The sequence below is a fragment of the Protopterus annectens genome, chromosome 2.part2, assembly GCF_019279795.1.
Source record: "Protopterus annectens isolate FY-2018-M chromosome 2.part2, PAN1.0, whole genome shotgun sequence".
Lineage (NCBI taxonomy): Eukaryota > Metazoa > Chordata > Ceratodontiformes > Protopteridae > Protopterus > Protopterus annectens.
The window spans coordinates 901,874,687-901,889,841 of NC_056730.1; the positions used below are offsets into that span (position 1 = coordinate 901,874,687).

At 41.9% G+C, this 15,155-nt stretch overlaps 1 protein-coding gene across 3 annotated transcripts in view; it reads left to right on the top strand.

The window, feature by feature from the left end:
• LOC122795841 (spindle assembly abnormal protein 6 homolog) overlaps positions 1-15,155 on the top strand; it is a 1,219,651-nt gene that overhangs the window by 888,441 nt on the left and 316,055 nt on the right. For all 3 annotated transcript variants that reach the window (XM_044064218.1, XM_044064220.1, XM_044064219.1), the window contains exon 10: positions 10,290-10,379. In XM_044064218.1, coding sequence (XP_043920153.1) covers positions 10,290-10,379 — 90 coding nt within the window. The remainder of the gene's footprint in view (positions 1-10,289; positions 10,380-15,155) is intronic.

Consider the following 15,155-nt stretch of genomic DNA (forward strand, 5'->3'; position numbering starts at 1 on the left):
CTGGGAAGACCACAAAAGTACCTCACCAAGAGGATCACTGACCTTAAACAGATGCCCTATGCAGCTCGACTGAAGAAACTCCAGCTGTACTCTGTTGCATACCGCCTACTCAGAGGTGATCTCTGCCTGACGTACAAGACCATGTCCAACCCAGAATTGATGGACATGCTCTGCCTAAAGAAAACCATATCCCCTCGAGCCACATGCTCTAGGAATCTAAACCTCACTACAACAATAAATAGGACGTGCTGGAGGGATACCGCCTACTCAGAGGTGATCTCTGCCTGACGTACAAGACCATGTCCAACCCAGAATTGATGGACATGCTCTGCCTAAAGAAAACCATATCCCCTCGAGCCACATGCTCTAGGAATCTAAACCTCACTACAACAATAAATAGGACGTGCTGGAGGGATAGATTTCTGTTTCAGAGACTTCCCATACTTTGGAACAAGATTCCAGTCTACATTAGGCAGAGCTCTTCACTAACACTCTTCAGGAGAAACCTTGACAAGTGGATGGGAAACAGAAAGTTTACCCCAGTGATCACTTCAGCGGCTCTGCTGGACAGAGGCACAGGGAACTAATCTAAAGGGGTGGCAAAAGCCCAACAGATTCTGGCTAGGCTTATAAATGCCTTCTGGCAGATAGCTTAGTTACCTACATATGAACTCACACAAGACAGGGGTAGTTTGATGCACCTCATTCTCAAATATCTTCAACTAACTAACTGGATGATTAGATTCTAATTGCTCTGGGTCACCTTCTCATGAGGGCATTCAGCAGGTACAAACAGGGACAAAAAAACCTGCTACTCGAACATCTTATATTGGCTAGTGAAATATATTTTCTAGTTGGTGTCTTGTCAGTAACCATGGCCCTGTCAGGGATTATGCTTCAGTGATACTCAAATATTTCTATGAGTTGTCCTCTGGCCTCTCTTATTCCTCTGTTAAGGTATAGCTTGTAGACATTTCAGCATGTCTGCCCATGAATCATCTACTTTCTTCTATGTTTTTAGTAAAACAAATTTGTGAAAGACTTTGAAGATTAGCATAACGTTTAAGGTTGTTACTTCACAAGTACAAGGTTTGATTCTTAACTCTGATCATTTACTAAGCTTATAATAGTCGGCCCACTGGTAGCCTGGTAATTACCTGTGAACCTGTGAAATGAATTTTACACATGAGACCCCCCACCCCCACCCTAAGCAGTTAGCTCCATCCTGGGATCTTAACCTTTTGCTTTAAAAGTTAACCATGTCTCCATTTGAACCTGTACATCAAGCAGACTTAAGGTTCATTACATGGAAAACTGTTCATGTTAAGTTGTCAATCTCGCCTTCATTCTTGCTGGATGGGTTCGGAGCCGATCCTCGGCTCCGACTCGGCACTTGCTAAGCTCGAGAGTCACTTTTACCAGCTCAAGGCAGCCCCATATCCCATGATGCAAGGCGGTAAATACCCAGATCTCGTTTGCCGCTTCGCTGATGAGGTACTCCTTTTACCAGCTCTTGGTAAGTAATTTGTTATTCAAATTTTAGTCACCCCATTCCACTTTTTTCTCTCGTATATTAGTGTATTTGTCACTTTTAGATTGTTTTAGGGTCTCTAGCTCCTAATTTACTGTTTTCCTTGTAGTTTTACTTAGTCGGGCCTTCAATCCTCTCCCATCCCTTCCTGTCAGGGCGTGTGTGTGAGTTTATTTTTCCCCATTTTAAGTTAAAATTTCTGAATCTGGGACTGTGTGAGTAGTGTTTTTTATGGGTGTGCTCACTATGTCCAAAGAACAGAGGGTCTCAGGCTTCAAGAAGTGTGACTCGTGCTGTCAGAAGATGTCTCTGACAGACGGTCACACTTCTTGTATCTATTGCCTGGGACCTCTCCACCTGCAGGACTCCTGTGCTATTTGTCACTCCTTCAGCCAGAGAGTCCTGCAGGAAAGGAGAAATAAATTAATTTTAAGAGGACTACTTAAACCGGAGGGCTCCCCGGCCAAGTCTGCTTCGGGTAAGCCCTCTAAGACCTCCAAGGCCCAGGCTTCTGCTACTAAGCCTTCGGCCCTGGCACCGACTCCTTTGGAGTCGAGATCGGCTCCGGCTGGAGCCGATCTTATTTTGACTAAATCTTCGGCACCGATGGCTATCTGTGCCGATACTTTAACTGCCACATTGGTGTCGGCTCTGACCGGCTCCGACCACCATGTGTCGAAGACTTCGGTATCGGTGCCGGCCGGCTCCGATACCATTATTTCCTTGCCTGTGTCGGCTCCAGCCGGAGCCGATACATCTTTGACCAGGCTTGGAGCCGATAAGTTGTCGGCTCCGTCTGGAACCGAAGGTTCTTCGGCTCCGATGGTTCCGTCGAGGAAGCGGTCCAGGTCTCCCTCTTTGGAGCCGATACTGTCGGCTCCGACCTCTCCTCTTCTTTCGGAGCGGAGCCATCGGAGCCGATCATCTAGGTCTTCCAGGCTCTCAGACCATGATTTGGAGAGAGTGGTAAGCAGATTGTTAAAATCTCAGGCACTAGCCCAAATGCTTCATAGTCCGTCTCAACAGACGACTACTAGTCCACACCCTCTTCAAGTTCCTCCTTCGACTCTTCTCCAGAGCTCGGAGCCAGAGTCTATTGGAATAGTCACTGCTACAGCTGCGGGGCAGATACAACCCCTTTCTGCTCCTTCAGCTTCTACTCTTATCTCCTCCTCGAGACCTTCCTTGGAGGGATCCGGTGGTCGGGCTTCCCTGGTCTGCTCCGCGGGGGTGAGTGGCATCGGACCCTTGTCCGACCCTGCTCTTCCCCTTGGGGCTTCGGCCTTGGTGAGCTCGGCTCCGACATCTGCCTCTGAGCCTTCCCTTTCGGTGGGCCCGGGAGCCCCTGATTCTTCGGAGCGGGGTCTCTCAGATCTCCCTGGGAGGGGAGCCTTCGAGGTGATGAAGAGTGTGCTGGCCCCCAGGCTCAGTCAGCAGTCTATCCCCTTAGCTCCTCCCTCTATGGTGCCTGTAGATGTCTCTTCCCACTCTCTTGCTCCCGGACTGAGAGATCCACCGCCTCAGGTTTCCCCACTGGGAAGAACCCCCTCTTCCGAGGATTCTCCTGATCCGTTAGGAGATCCTCCGCATAAGAGGACCTGTAAGAGGAAGCACCTAGACTCCCCTGAGTCTACAACTTCAGATACCGACTTAGATGAGTCGGAGGGATCCCCAAGATCCTCCTCTGAGGATGTCTCTTTTTCAGACATCCTAGAACTCCTAAAACAGAGGGGAAACTGGCCCTCCATTAATCCCTCTGAGGATGAGTCGGTATACCTAGAGGTGTTTGGATCTCGACCCTCCACCTCCTGGGTGTCTCCGCCTTTCGACCCCCTCATGGAGGTGATAGCGTGGAAGGCGTGGGCATCTCCTGATTCCGTGGAACCAGTTCCCAGGAGGCCTTCTAAATTTATTACAGCCCCTTCCGCGAAACAATTTCTTACAAAAGGTGTCCCTGTTGATGCCATGGTGGTGACGGCCGCCACCAAGAAGGAACTTGCAGATCCTTCCGTACCAGTCCATCCTCCTAACAAGGATTCTAGGACCATGGACAGGTATGGTAAGCGGATGTTTTCCTCAGCAACCTTTGCCATGCGTTCGCTGAATTATTTGTCACTTCACCAGACTTCAAAGGGACATCCTTAAAGAATTAGGTGAAGTAGTACAGGATCCTTCAGCTGTAGGGGCTCAGGATAAGATTGCTTCTCAGCTAGGAATCCTTAACTCCATTACCAGCTCCTCCATGCGGCTGATTTCTTATGCAGCAGATGGAGCGAGTAGAGCTGCAGGGACAGGAGTGGCTCTTAGACGTCAGTCCTGTATGCGGCTCTGTAATTTTGCAGATCTCTTTAAGGCGTCCTTCACAAACTCTCCCTTAGATGGGTCAACATTGTTTGGTCCTCAGGTGAAGGATACTTTGACCAGGTGTGAGCAAGATGGCAAGACTCTTTCTGCCGTAGGAGTCCGTTTTTCCACCCCTTCTAGGCCTTACCCTAAAGGACAGAAGGGGGGAAAGATGTGGTTCCAAAAATCTCAGGGAGTCACGCCGGACACACATGGTCAGTTTACCCCTAGAGGCAGAGGGGGTAATAATAGACGCCGCCCTAGGGGCAGAGGGGGTCCGCAGAACCAGGGCAGCAGATAGCCTCTCTCTGACAAGCCCTTCCAGCATCCCTGAGGTGTTGCCTGACTGTCCATCCTTGGAGGCAGTCGGGGGAAGATTATCACTGTACCCAGAAGCCTCGCTTTCCCTTTCGCAAGACAAATGGGTACAGTCGATCATATCCGAGGGTTACACGATTCCTTTCGAGGAAAGTCCCTTCCCTCACAAAAATTCCCTTCCATATGTTCCACCCGGTCTAAGGGAAATCGCAAAATTAGAAGTATCAAAGCTTCTACAAAAAAGGGCCATTCAGCCAGTTCCAACAGGCCATTCAGAGCCCAGAATCTACTCAAGGTTCTTTTTGGTTCCCAAAAAGACGGGAGATTGGAGACCAGTATTGGACCTCAGCAGACTCAACAAGTCTGTGAAAAAGACAAGATTATGAATGGTCACACTTCAATCGATTTTGCCCTTCTTAGCCAAAGACAACTGGATGTGCTCAATAGACCTTCAGGATGTGTACTATCACATAAAAATCCACAGACGCTCCAGAAGGTTTCTCCGCTTTCGGCTGGGGTCCAGTCATTTTCAATTCAGAGCCGTGCCCTTTGGTCTCACTACAGCCCCCAGAGTGTTCACCAAATGCATGGCAGTGGTCACGGCTCACCTGAGACGTCAAGGATTCCAGGTGTTTCCGTATCTCTATGACTGGCTCCTCTCAGCCACCACCAGGCATCAACTTCTCCAAGCCAGAGATTACACCCTAAATCTCTGCACTCATTTAGGAATTTCGGTCAACTACGAAAAATCCTCCTTATTGCCCTGCCAATCTATTACTTTTATAGGCGCAAATTTAGACACTGTTCGGATGTCAGCAAACCTCACAAGCCAGAGAATCCTAGATATCCAAAACCATGTGCGGATCATCCTTGCCAGCAAAAAGGTGCAAGCCAGGCTGGTCCTAAAAGTATTGGGCCTCATGGCAGCTGCCATTACTCTTCTTCCTTTGACCCATTTTTACATGCGTCTCCTTCAATGGATGTTGTTCACACAATGGTCCTACCAACAACTTCCCATGCATCACCAGATCCTGGTGACACAAACTTGCAAAAACCATCTATCCTGGTGGATTTCTTCTCCCCAAGTCCATCAGGGCAGACCCTTTGTTTTCCCAGCCCCAGTAGCCACAGTCACTACGGATGCCTCCCTGATCGGGTGGGGGGGTCATTATCAGGGCAGGATGGTTCATGGGACGTGGCAACCGTTCAAATACCACCTGCACATAAACATCCTAGAGATGAGAGCAGTGCTTTTAATGTTGCAAGCCCTCAACGACTTTCTTCCCTTAGGAATGATTGCAGTTCACACGGACAATATGTCCGTAGTATGGTACATCAACAAGCAGGGCGGAACCAAGTCCTATCCCTTGTGTCGAGAGGCTCTCAGACTTTGGCAATGGGCGATCTCCTCTCATCGGTTTCTGGTAGCAACGCATATCCCTGGGAAAACCAACATTTTAGCGGACAGATTGAGCAGAGCTATACTCATGCCTCACAAGTGGTCTCTCAAGCAATCTATAGTGGAGGAGATTTTTCAGAAGTGGGGCCGCCCATGTTGCGATCTTTTTGCTACACCCCAAAACAGCAAATGCCCAGTCTTCTTCTCTCTCTTCCCACTTCCGGGCCATCCCCCCCAGAGACGCTCTTACCCAAGATTGGCCCCAGGGACTTCTTTATGCCTTTCCTCCCTTTCCATTGATACCTCAAGTACTCCAGAAAGCTACCGTTTTGAGAGCCAAATTGATTCTCATTGCCCCGTATTGGCCTCGACAAATTTGGTTTCTGTTCCTTCATCGTCATCTTTTGGTGCAGCCGTGGCATCTGGACCCAGTGCCAGATCTTCTGATACACCAAATCGGGTCAGCTGCATCGGTCCATCCCTTCTCTCAACCTCGCAGCTTGGTTGCTCCACTTCCTTCCTTAGCCAGGCTTCCTATGATCTCTAACCCCGTTAGAGATATCATAGTAGCTTCCCTTAAATCCTCTACTAGAAGGATTTACACTAGCAAGTGGAAACGTTTCTCCCTTTGGGCGAAATCGAGAAACATAGATCCCTTTACTGCCCCTGTTCATGCAGTTTTGGATTTTCTAGCGGAAATCTTTCACTCCGGTTCTTCATCTTCCACGGTCAAAGTTCAGTTGGCTGCAATCTCGAACTTTCATGTCGGATTTGCAGATCACAACATTATGTCCCACAAGCTTTGTAAAGCTTTTTTGAAAGGAATTTTTCTCCTGAGACCTCCTGTCAGGATTCCTCCTCCACAATGGGACTTAAATCTAGTGCTGACATCCTTAATTCTTCCTACTTTCAAGCCAGCTGCTTCATGTTCACTAAAGTTTCTTTCGTGGAAGACACTCTTCCTTGTCGCTATTACCTCGGCTAGGAGAGTGTCAGAACTTCATGCCCTCTCTGTTCGTCCCCCATATTTGGTCTTCCACAAGGACAGAGTATCCTTGAGAACTAATCCATCCTTTTTGCCCAAAGTTGCTTCAAAAACAAATTTAAACCAATCCATTGATCTCCCTGTATTTTTTCCTAATTATTCCAACAGATCAGAACAAAAATTGCATTATCTAGATGTTCACAGACAACTCGGATATTATTTGGACAGAACAAAGCAATTCAGGATGTCTGATCAGCTTTTTCTTATGCTGAGAATAAGAAAGGCCACCCTGTTTCCAAAGTGACCTTATCTAGATGGCTATCTTCCACCATTTCTGACATTTATCAACTTAGGGGCAAACAACTGTGCTCGAAACCAAAGGCACATTCCACTAGAGGCCTAGCCACTTCTACAGCCTTTCAGGCTAGGCTACCCTTAGATACTATTTGTGCAGCAGCCACTTGGGCCACTCCTCATACCTTTGTTTCTCATTACAAATTGGATTTGGCCTCCAGGAGTAGGGCCAGTTTTGGTTCCACGGTTCTCAAGAGTCTGTTCCATTGAGCCACCCAGGATAGAGGTGCTAGGGACACGGTCCCATCCAGCAAGAATGAAGGCGAGATTGACAACGTAACAGTTAGAAGTTATGTACCTACCATAACGTTCCATGTTATTTGTCTTCTCTCGCCTTCTTTCTTGCGACCCTCCCTCCTGTCCCCCTTGCCTGGACAGACCTTGATTTCCCTTGTCTCTGGAAGATTTTTGGGCACCAGTTACTTCTAGTTTTATTTATCTGGTTTCCCCTTACAGCCCTTTAGGCTAGTTGCTCTTCTTTCCTTAGTGGAAAGTTTTTTTATGCTAGGCAGTTGTCCCTCTAGGTACCAAACGAGATCTGGGTATTTACCGCCTTGCATCATGGGATATGGGGCTGCCTCGAGCTGGTAAAAGTGACTCTCGAGCTTAGCAAGTGCCGAGTCGGAGCCGAGGATCGGCTCTGAACCCATCCAGCAAGAAAGAAGGCGAGAGAAGACAACTAACATGGAATGTTATGGTAGGTACATATCTTCTAATTATTCCTGTGACATCTTCAAGAAGAGCATCTGGTTTGCAAACTGTTATGGTGGGTGAACGCTGTCTAGTCTTCTACAGAGATAGGGTCTTAAGAACAAGTTTGTCATACATGTACAAAGGCTGTTTCAGATTTCTCTTTTAATCAAACTATCAATTTCTCAGTGCTCTATCCAGATCCTCAAAACCAGGGAGACAAGATTCTACATACTTTGGACGTGCATAGGCAGCTCAGGTTTTGACCAAACCAAGTATTTTAGAAAAGCTGATCAGCTATTTATTTCTAATGTTGAGACTAAGAAGGGGACAACCTGTGTCAAGCAGAATATTTTCAGATAGTTTTCTGTAGCTAATGCCTTTTGTTTTACTCATGGTAAACCAGTTCCAGGAAGTATCGAGACACACTCTACTAGGACATTGTATTCTTTGATGGTGTATTGAAAAGAGGATGACTATAGAAGTATTCTAGAGGCAGCTATATGGCCCTCTTTAGGCACCTTTACAAGGCATTACAAACTGGATTCCTTTGCTAAATTCAGGACAAGCTTTACTAAGACCATTCTCCAAGGGCTCCTGGATCCATACCCTTTGTCCTCCCAGTTTGGATAGGCTTTTATAAATCAAATCATATAGCCTAATGGTTATTGAAGCAGTGAGAATATTGAACTTAATACAGTTGTGTAAGTGCAATTGCCTATAACATGGATGTTTAAATTCCTCACTGCTACAGTAACAACGCCCACCCTCCATCCCCCAATTTTTGTATGTAGTTACTTGCTGGGTTATAAAATTGTTGATTTCTTGTTTTTTTTAAGCTCAGGATGAATATGCAAGTCCTGAAAATTCTTCTGTCTTGACTGCTCATTTTCCCTCCACAGAACTTCCCAGTCAGCAGTCAGTGTGAAGATGTGGAAGGGAGCCAGAGGTTTTGGAAGCTGGCTGGTTGTTGAGCCTTGAGCATGACACAGCCCATATAGCTGAAAGGCTACTATAGCAGTGAGTAATCAAACAACAACTGCTATGGATAAGTGCAGCTTGAACAACTGTATATTTTTTGTTAATAAAAGAGGGACAAACATTAAAATGTGTTAGAGAAAAAAATAATTTCTAAGGCAAATATGTTAAAATAATAAAGAACTTTTCCCTTGCGTTGGCTTCTGATAAAGTAAATTTATGGCTTAAAGTTCTGACTCACTGAACTTTGCATGGGGATACTGCATGCATTTTGCAACTGCCATTCCTCTCTCTCAGGTTTGAAAAAATATGCATAACATGTCTTCTGAATCTTTCTGCTAAGAGTGAAGAGAGTTTGGTCTGAGGGTGATGCATTTTACAGCTGGCATTCCTGATTTGTTAACATTGTGTCACTTTGTTTATAAAGACAGGTTTCTGTATGGAACAGTTTGCAAACTGGAGTGATTATAAAACCATCCAGCTTGTGATGTGAAGAGCACTTCACACATCTGCTGTTAGGTTAAGCAACAAAATGCTGTACCTTTCAGCATGCTGCTGTATCTAGTATTCTTTCTAGTAATGAAATGGACTCCTTCGGTTAAAAGACGTTCTCAGTATCAAGTATTATGTTTCAGTTACACAATTTGTAATTAAGTATTCGTTTAAAATAGCTCACAGTTGTTAATTATTAAACTGTGCTACCATTCACAGAGTAGTCCAAGTTGCCTTTTGATTTAGCAGTTGATTGCCAGTACCCACCTCTTTCCATAAGTCGTTCCTATTAAATGCATGCATATGTCTTCGGACTGGAGAAAGCTATTTCTGTGAGACAGGATTATTGGAGTACTTGATTCACTTTCATGGTGTCCTTGATGGCAGGTTGCAGTGCATTTTTCCTGTTTAGGCCATCCCTTTGACATTTTAAGCTTCACAGGTTCTGAGAATGTAACACTGTCTCAACTATGAGAATCTATTTTAAATGGAGCCATGTACTCTGCTTGTGGCATTACTTTCACTGAAGATTACATTTGTTGTCTGTGACAATTTAGTAAAAACGTATGTGATAGATTTCAGTGTCTGTATTAGTGAAGGTGTGCAACTGGTTTGCTTACTTCCTTTCTCTATCACTTTTGACTTTAGCAAGAGTAAGTCCATCCATTTTGTCTGTAGAAGAAAGCATGTTGCATCCATCAGGTTATCACATTAAATGAAAAGGTTGTTTCTGTTTGTAGCAGTGTGATATAGTGTCACTGTAGGCAGTAGCTGAGTAGTATGTTTAAAGATTAAAAAAACATTCTTATTGCAGCAATTTGCATTTTTGCCATGCATTTAAGTAGCAGGCTTTGTAAAAAGTTCCATGCTGCCAACAGATTGAGATTTAAACTTGTGCTGCAGTGAAATTACTATTTGTTTAAATTCATAAAGTGCTGACGTTCTTTTCTGGACATAGAGCACAAGTACAAGGAAACATTTTATGACTTTACCCAGAAATAATCATGAGAAAGAACAATGTACCTTGTCGTCCGTCTGCGATGCTACTGATTGCTACTAAAACTATAGGGTGCACTATGTTTTTGAGTGGCAATATTTGTCATGTATGAAAAAGCTGAAACATTCTATGATGATTCTTGACACCTGTCATTCTATTTTTGGCCTATCAAGTTATAATTTCTTCCTTGAATTGTTTCTAGAAAAAAATAGAAGAATCACTAGAAGAAAAACAAGTACAAATTGGAAAACTTGAAGCAACTTTAAAATCTCTTTCTGAAGAACTTCTAAAGGTAAGGATGCCTTATGTTTATTTATTCTGCTTTAATGTTACTTTTTCAACATTTCTTTGATTGTAGCCTCTCTTCAAGACATTCTTTTGAGTATGTAAAGTGATTTTCTTATTTAATGGACACAGACCTTATTCCACACTTTAAAAACTACGAAAGAATTAAAAAAAACTAAAACACTAAAAAAAACTTTTTACAAAGCACGGATGCCAATCAGTTAAATAAGTGCTTTTGTGCTTTATTAGTATCAAACTTCATCACATTCAAATCAGTAAAAAGCCACGGTTATTTAAAACATAGATTAGCCAATCACAATACTTGTAGCCAGTATAAAGTTAAAATTAAAGGCACAGAACATCACACGTGTTAGTCAAATAGCTGTTAAAAAGTAACCAATTAATATAAAGTTACTTAAAAACTACAGTGTTACAGCTGTACACACATTTAAGCAAAATATAAAAACATAGTAATGCAATACAGTGTTTAAAGTTTGTCATCTCTTAAGTGCAGTAAACTAGATAGGGCGATCCTGTCATTTAAACCAGGGGCTTGTGTTACATTCTGTAAAACTTGCCAATAAACTTTTCTGGTTTCCAAAAAGGCTGACCAATTGCCTCCTTGTGAGTTACTATATACTTTTTCCAACACGCAAAAAATAAATTTATTAAAATTGCTACACATATTGAAATTTATTAAAATTACTACACGTATTGACGTTATTAATTTAATCAAGGTTACCTCTCAACAAAATTAATGTCGTCCAGGTATCTATAATATTTCATAATGTAGTGTTTAAATGATGAAGGAAAAATATAATTAATTTCCCATCACCAGAGGATAATAATGGCTACAAGTATTGTGGTTGGCTTATCTATGTTTTAAATAACTGTGGCTTTTATTGATTTTAATCTGATGAAGTTCGATACTTATAAAGAACAAAAGTACTTATTTTACTGGCATCCATGTTTTATGAAAAGATTTATTTATTATTTTTTATTTAGTCTGTTTATTGAATTCTGCAGTTGTTTTTGGAGTTGTTCCATGGTTTACCTTTCACTCAGCACATTTTAGCCATGTCCAAGACTGAAAGAGCAGAGGGCAGTCTCAATGGACCTGTTAATGTTTCCGTTTTGAGTGAGGAGGGCAATATGCTTACACAGTTGTTGGCCGTTCTCACACAGGTATCAGGAAAGCTAGATTCTTGTAGTTTAATTCAAAAGATAGTTCATAACGGTACTGGTGGGTCAAGCAGCATTAGCAATGTTCCACGTTGTTCCTTTGCCACAGTTGTCAGTGGGAAACAGTGCCGTTCTATCCAAACTTACATTAATGATTTTTTTAACCCAGTTCCTGGTGGTGTAAATGGGATTAATGACCAATGGAGAGAATGGTTTAATAAGGACTTTTCCTTTTCTCTTAATCAACATCACAGCTGTACCACACAGGATGCAGGTGGGTTCTTAAAGCAGAAATTACATAAGCCGGGAAAGTTACTTAAAAAATAACAGGGACTGCACTTGGACAATGTTTTTTTTCCATAGATCTATAGCACTGCAGCATGTACCCAAAGGGCTTCAGCTTTTTAAGTTTCCTTACATTTTAAGACCTGGTTCGATATTACATCATCATGACTTATTAGAACTGTTTGATCAGACCAGCACTGAATTTATGTGCCTACTTATTAAGGATAATTTAAGAACAATGGATGGGCTTAAACAGGAAATTTCTGTGTTAGAGAAAGAAATCCAACAGGATTTATTATTTCCTTCATTCGAGTATGCTTATTACAAATTATTTCAGCATGTGGATCCAATTCTGGTGATGACAACAGAAAAGCACACCCTATACCTCACAATAAACACACCGGTGAGGAGGTTGGAAGGAAACCCATTGTATGGGACATCAGGATCAATATGGAATCATTTGAGGGAAGTGACTGTTCAGGAGCAGTCCCAGGTGGAGTTTTCTTTGGCGAGAATAGTCAGACCTCCATCATGGAAGACAACTACACAGAGACATGAGTACCAACCTGACATCTCACCATGGGTACCTTTCTAGAGTCAGTAAACAGAAAGGAAGGGGCAGGAAATGATTTTGGAATCAGGACATTTTTTGGATTATCAAGGTACTGTTTTATGTTCAATTAATGGCTTTAAAAAATTAATTACAGTGACATTCCATTATAGATCAGTACAGTGAGTTGTTTTCTAAAGGGTTTAATTTTATTTCTAACACAGAAATTTCCCGTTTAAGGCCATCCATTGTTCAGTTTGGTTGACACTGTTTTAGAATTAAAAATACTTGCCAAAAAAATTAATTTGACTTTGTTGGTTAATGGTTTTGATTACGATAATGTTCCTGGCTTAAAAGGGAAACGTACATTTAATCCTCCCCCTACCCTTCAGTAGCTCTCTTTGAAAGACTTTGTGAAACATTATTGAGGGCTAGGCTTCACGAGTTTAATAAAAGTTGCAAACCGAATTTAACTGAAAAAGAGGACAGAGTATCACATGAACTAAAGAACATTAAAAGACTGCATATTATGAAACCAGATAAAGGAGGGCGGTAATTATTATGGACTATTTACGCTGGGAAAATGATGAATTACTTAACATGGTGTTACATTTTTTTACTTCTAGTTCTCGTAATTAGTTAATATAGTCTATGATAAAGCAGATTTGGCTTTAAATGATCTGTTTCTTGATTTTTCCTTTCAGCCTGAGGAAATGATTTATCCTAGGGTAAAAAGGCCATATATATATATATATATATATATATATATATAGATATAGATATATATATATATATATATATATATATAGATATATATAGATATATATATATATATATATAGATACATATATATGTATATATATATATATATATATATATATATATATATATATATATATATCCTCCATCTTTGGTATTCCAAAGGTCCACAAAAATTTGATGACTCCCGTTTGAGACCCATAGTGGCTGCTAAGGGGGTCAAAGATAGAGTCTTTAGCCAAATCTGTAGACCATAAACTCAAGGACTTTTTCAGGATAAACCACATATCCTTGTTGACTCATGGCATTTCTCTAAAGAACTATCTGAATGTGTTTATATGATGATATTATCTTTTAGTGTATTGATGTTAAAGATCTATTTCTAGTAATTTCACACACAGAAGGTTTGACTACATTTTTGTTAGCCTTGACTATGGGTACCTCTCTGGATTACTCTCTTATACAAGTTTTACATTTATTAATGGAACTGATACTTAAAAATAATTTTGTAATGTTTTAGAATGACATTTTTAAACAAATAAGGGGGATAGTCATGGGGCCATCAGCTGCACCTATTTTTCCAATATTATCCTCTGGTGGTGGGAAATTAATTATATTTTCCTTCACCATTTAAAGATTACATTATGAAATATTATAGATACCTGGGCAGCATGTTAGTGTTGAGGAGATGTAATCCTGATGAATTTCATTTATTTATCAAATATATTAATTCTACTACTAATTTTTTATCCTTCACTTATCAGGTAGAGGTTGACGGTTGTAATTTTTTGTATGTTAAAATTTATAGCAATTATGATTAACAGATTTATAAATCAGCTATTTATAGAAAGTCAACATATTCTAATAGTTGTTTGCATTTTTACAGCTCCCAGTCTTAATTGGCAAAAAATGGTTAAGGGACAAATGATTAGTCTATCTAGGCTTTTATTACACAAGACAGTGCTTTAACAATGAATTAATGCAATTGAAACAAATGATCTGATGTCAATCTTCATATATTCTTTACCTTTGGGACTTGGTTGTGACCATTGGAATTGGCTCTGCCATTACATAGCTCGTGCCAGCCAAAAATTCTCGAGCTAAGACTCTACCCACAATACCCCTCTTTACCTCGGATCTTATTTGCCACTCTTGTTGCAAGACGCATCAGACGTTTTCTCTAGCAGTTAAGTGAAATTTTATTGTATATTTCAGTTTTAGTATAACTTTCTTTCTTTATATATATATTCGTTATCCTTTCTACCCACTTTTCTGTCGAATGAGTGCATTTTCTTACCCTCAAAATCTGGTGATCTGATTCCGGAACCAAAAAAGGCCACTTGGTACCATCTCCTTCGGTTCCGGTGGCAAAAAAAGCATATACCTTCCACCGAGCTGAAGGCTAAGGTTTGCAAATTTTCAGAACTAGCAACATCCGTGGCATTGTCTTCTATGGTGCCACAAATCTTGGTGCCATCTTTGTTACCAACTTCTTTGGCATCCCGGTAAGTACCGGCATCTCCATCTATGCTTCCACAGACTCTGGAACCTCTGTTGGTGCTGAAATCCAGCACAACTTGTACAACCAGGACAAGGTATTCTCTCTTTGTTGACCCCTTTGCAGGATAACTCCCTAGGCTTTTCCTTGAATGACCAGAATCCCCCTCAAGTTTACTGTATGATCTTCCAGGAGTCTTACCAAAGTCGACATCATGAGGTTGGTGGATCAGCTCCTAGTGGCCAGGGATCTGTCTCTTCTAGACCCCTCTACCTTCTGGAGTCAGGGGGTGTTTTCTCCCAGGACTCCACCAAATTTTCCTCCTCTGAGGGCTTAGAGCTCTCATCTTTGATCTCCCCAGTTCCAGCTATTGTGGTGCTGACAGCGTTTTCCCCTTTGGTTCTAGGATCTGTCTTGACTTCCTTGTTTTTTTTTTGGAACCGACAGACTCCCTGGGCCGTAGCTCCACTGTCTGGTTTATTGTGAGTCATCCTAGACTCTTGGAACCT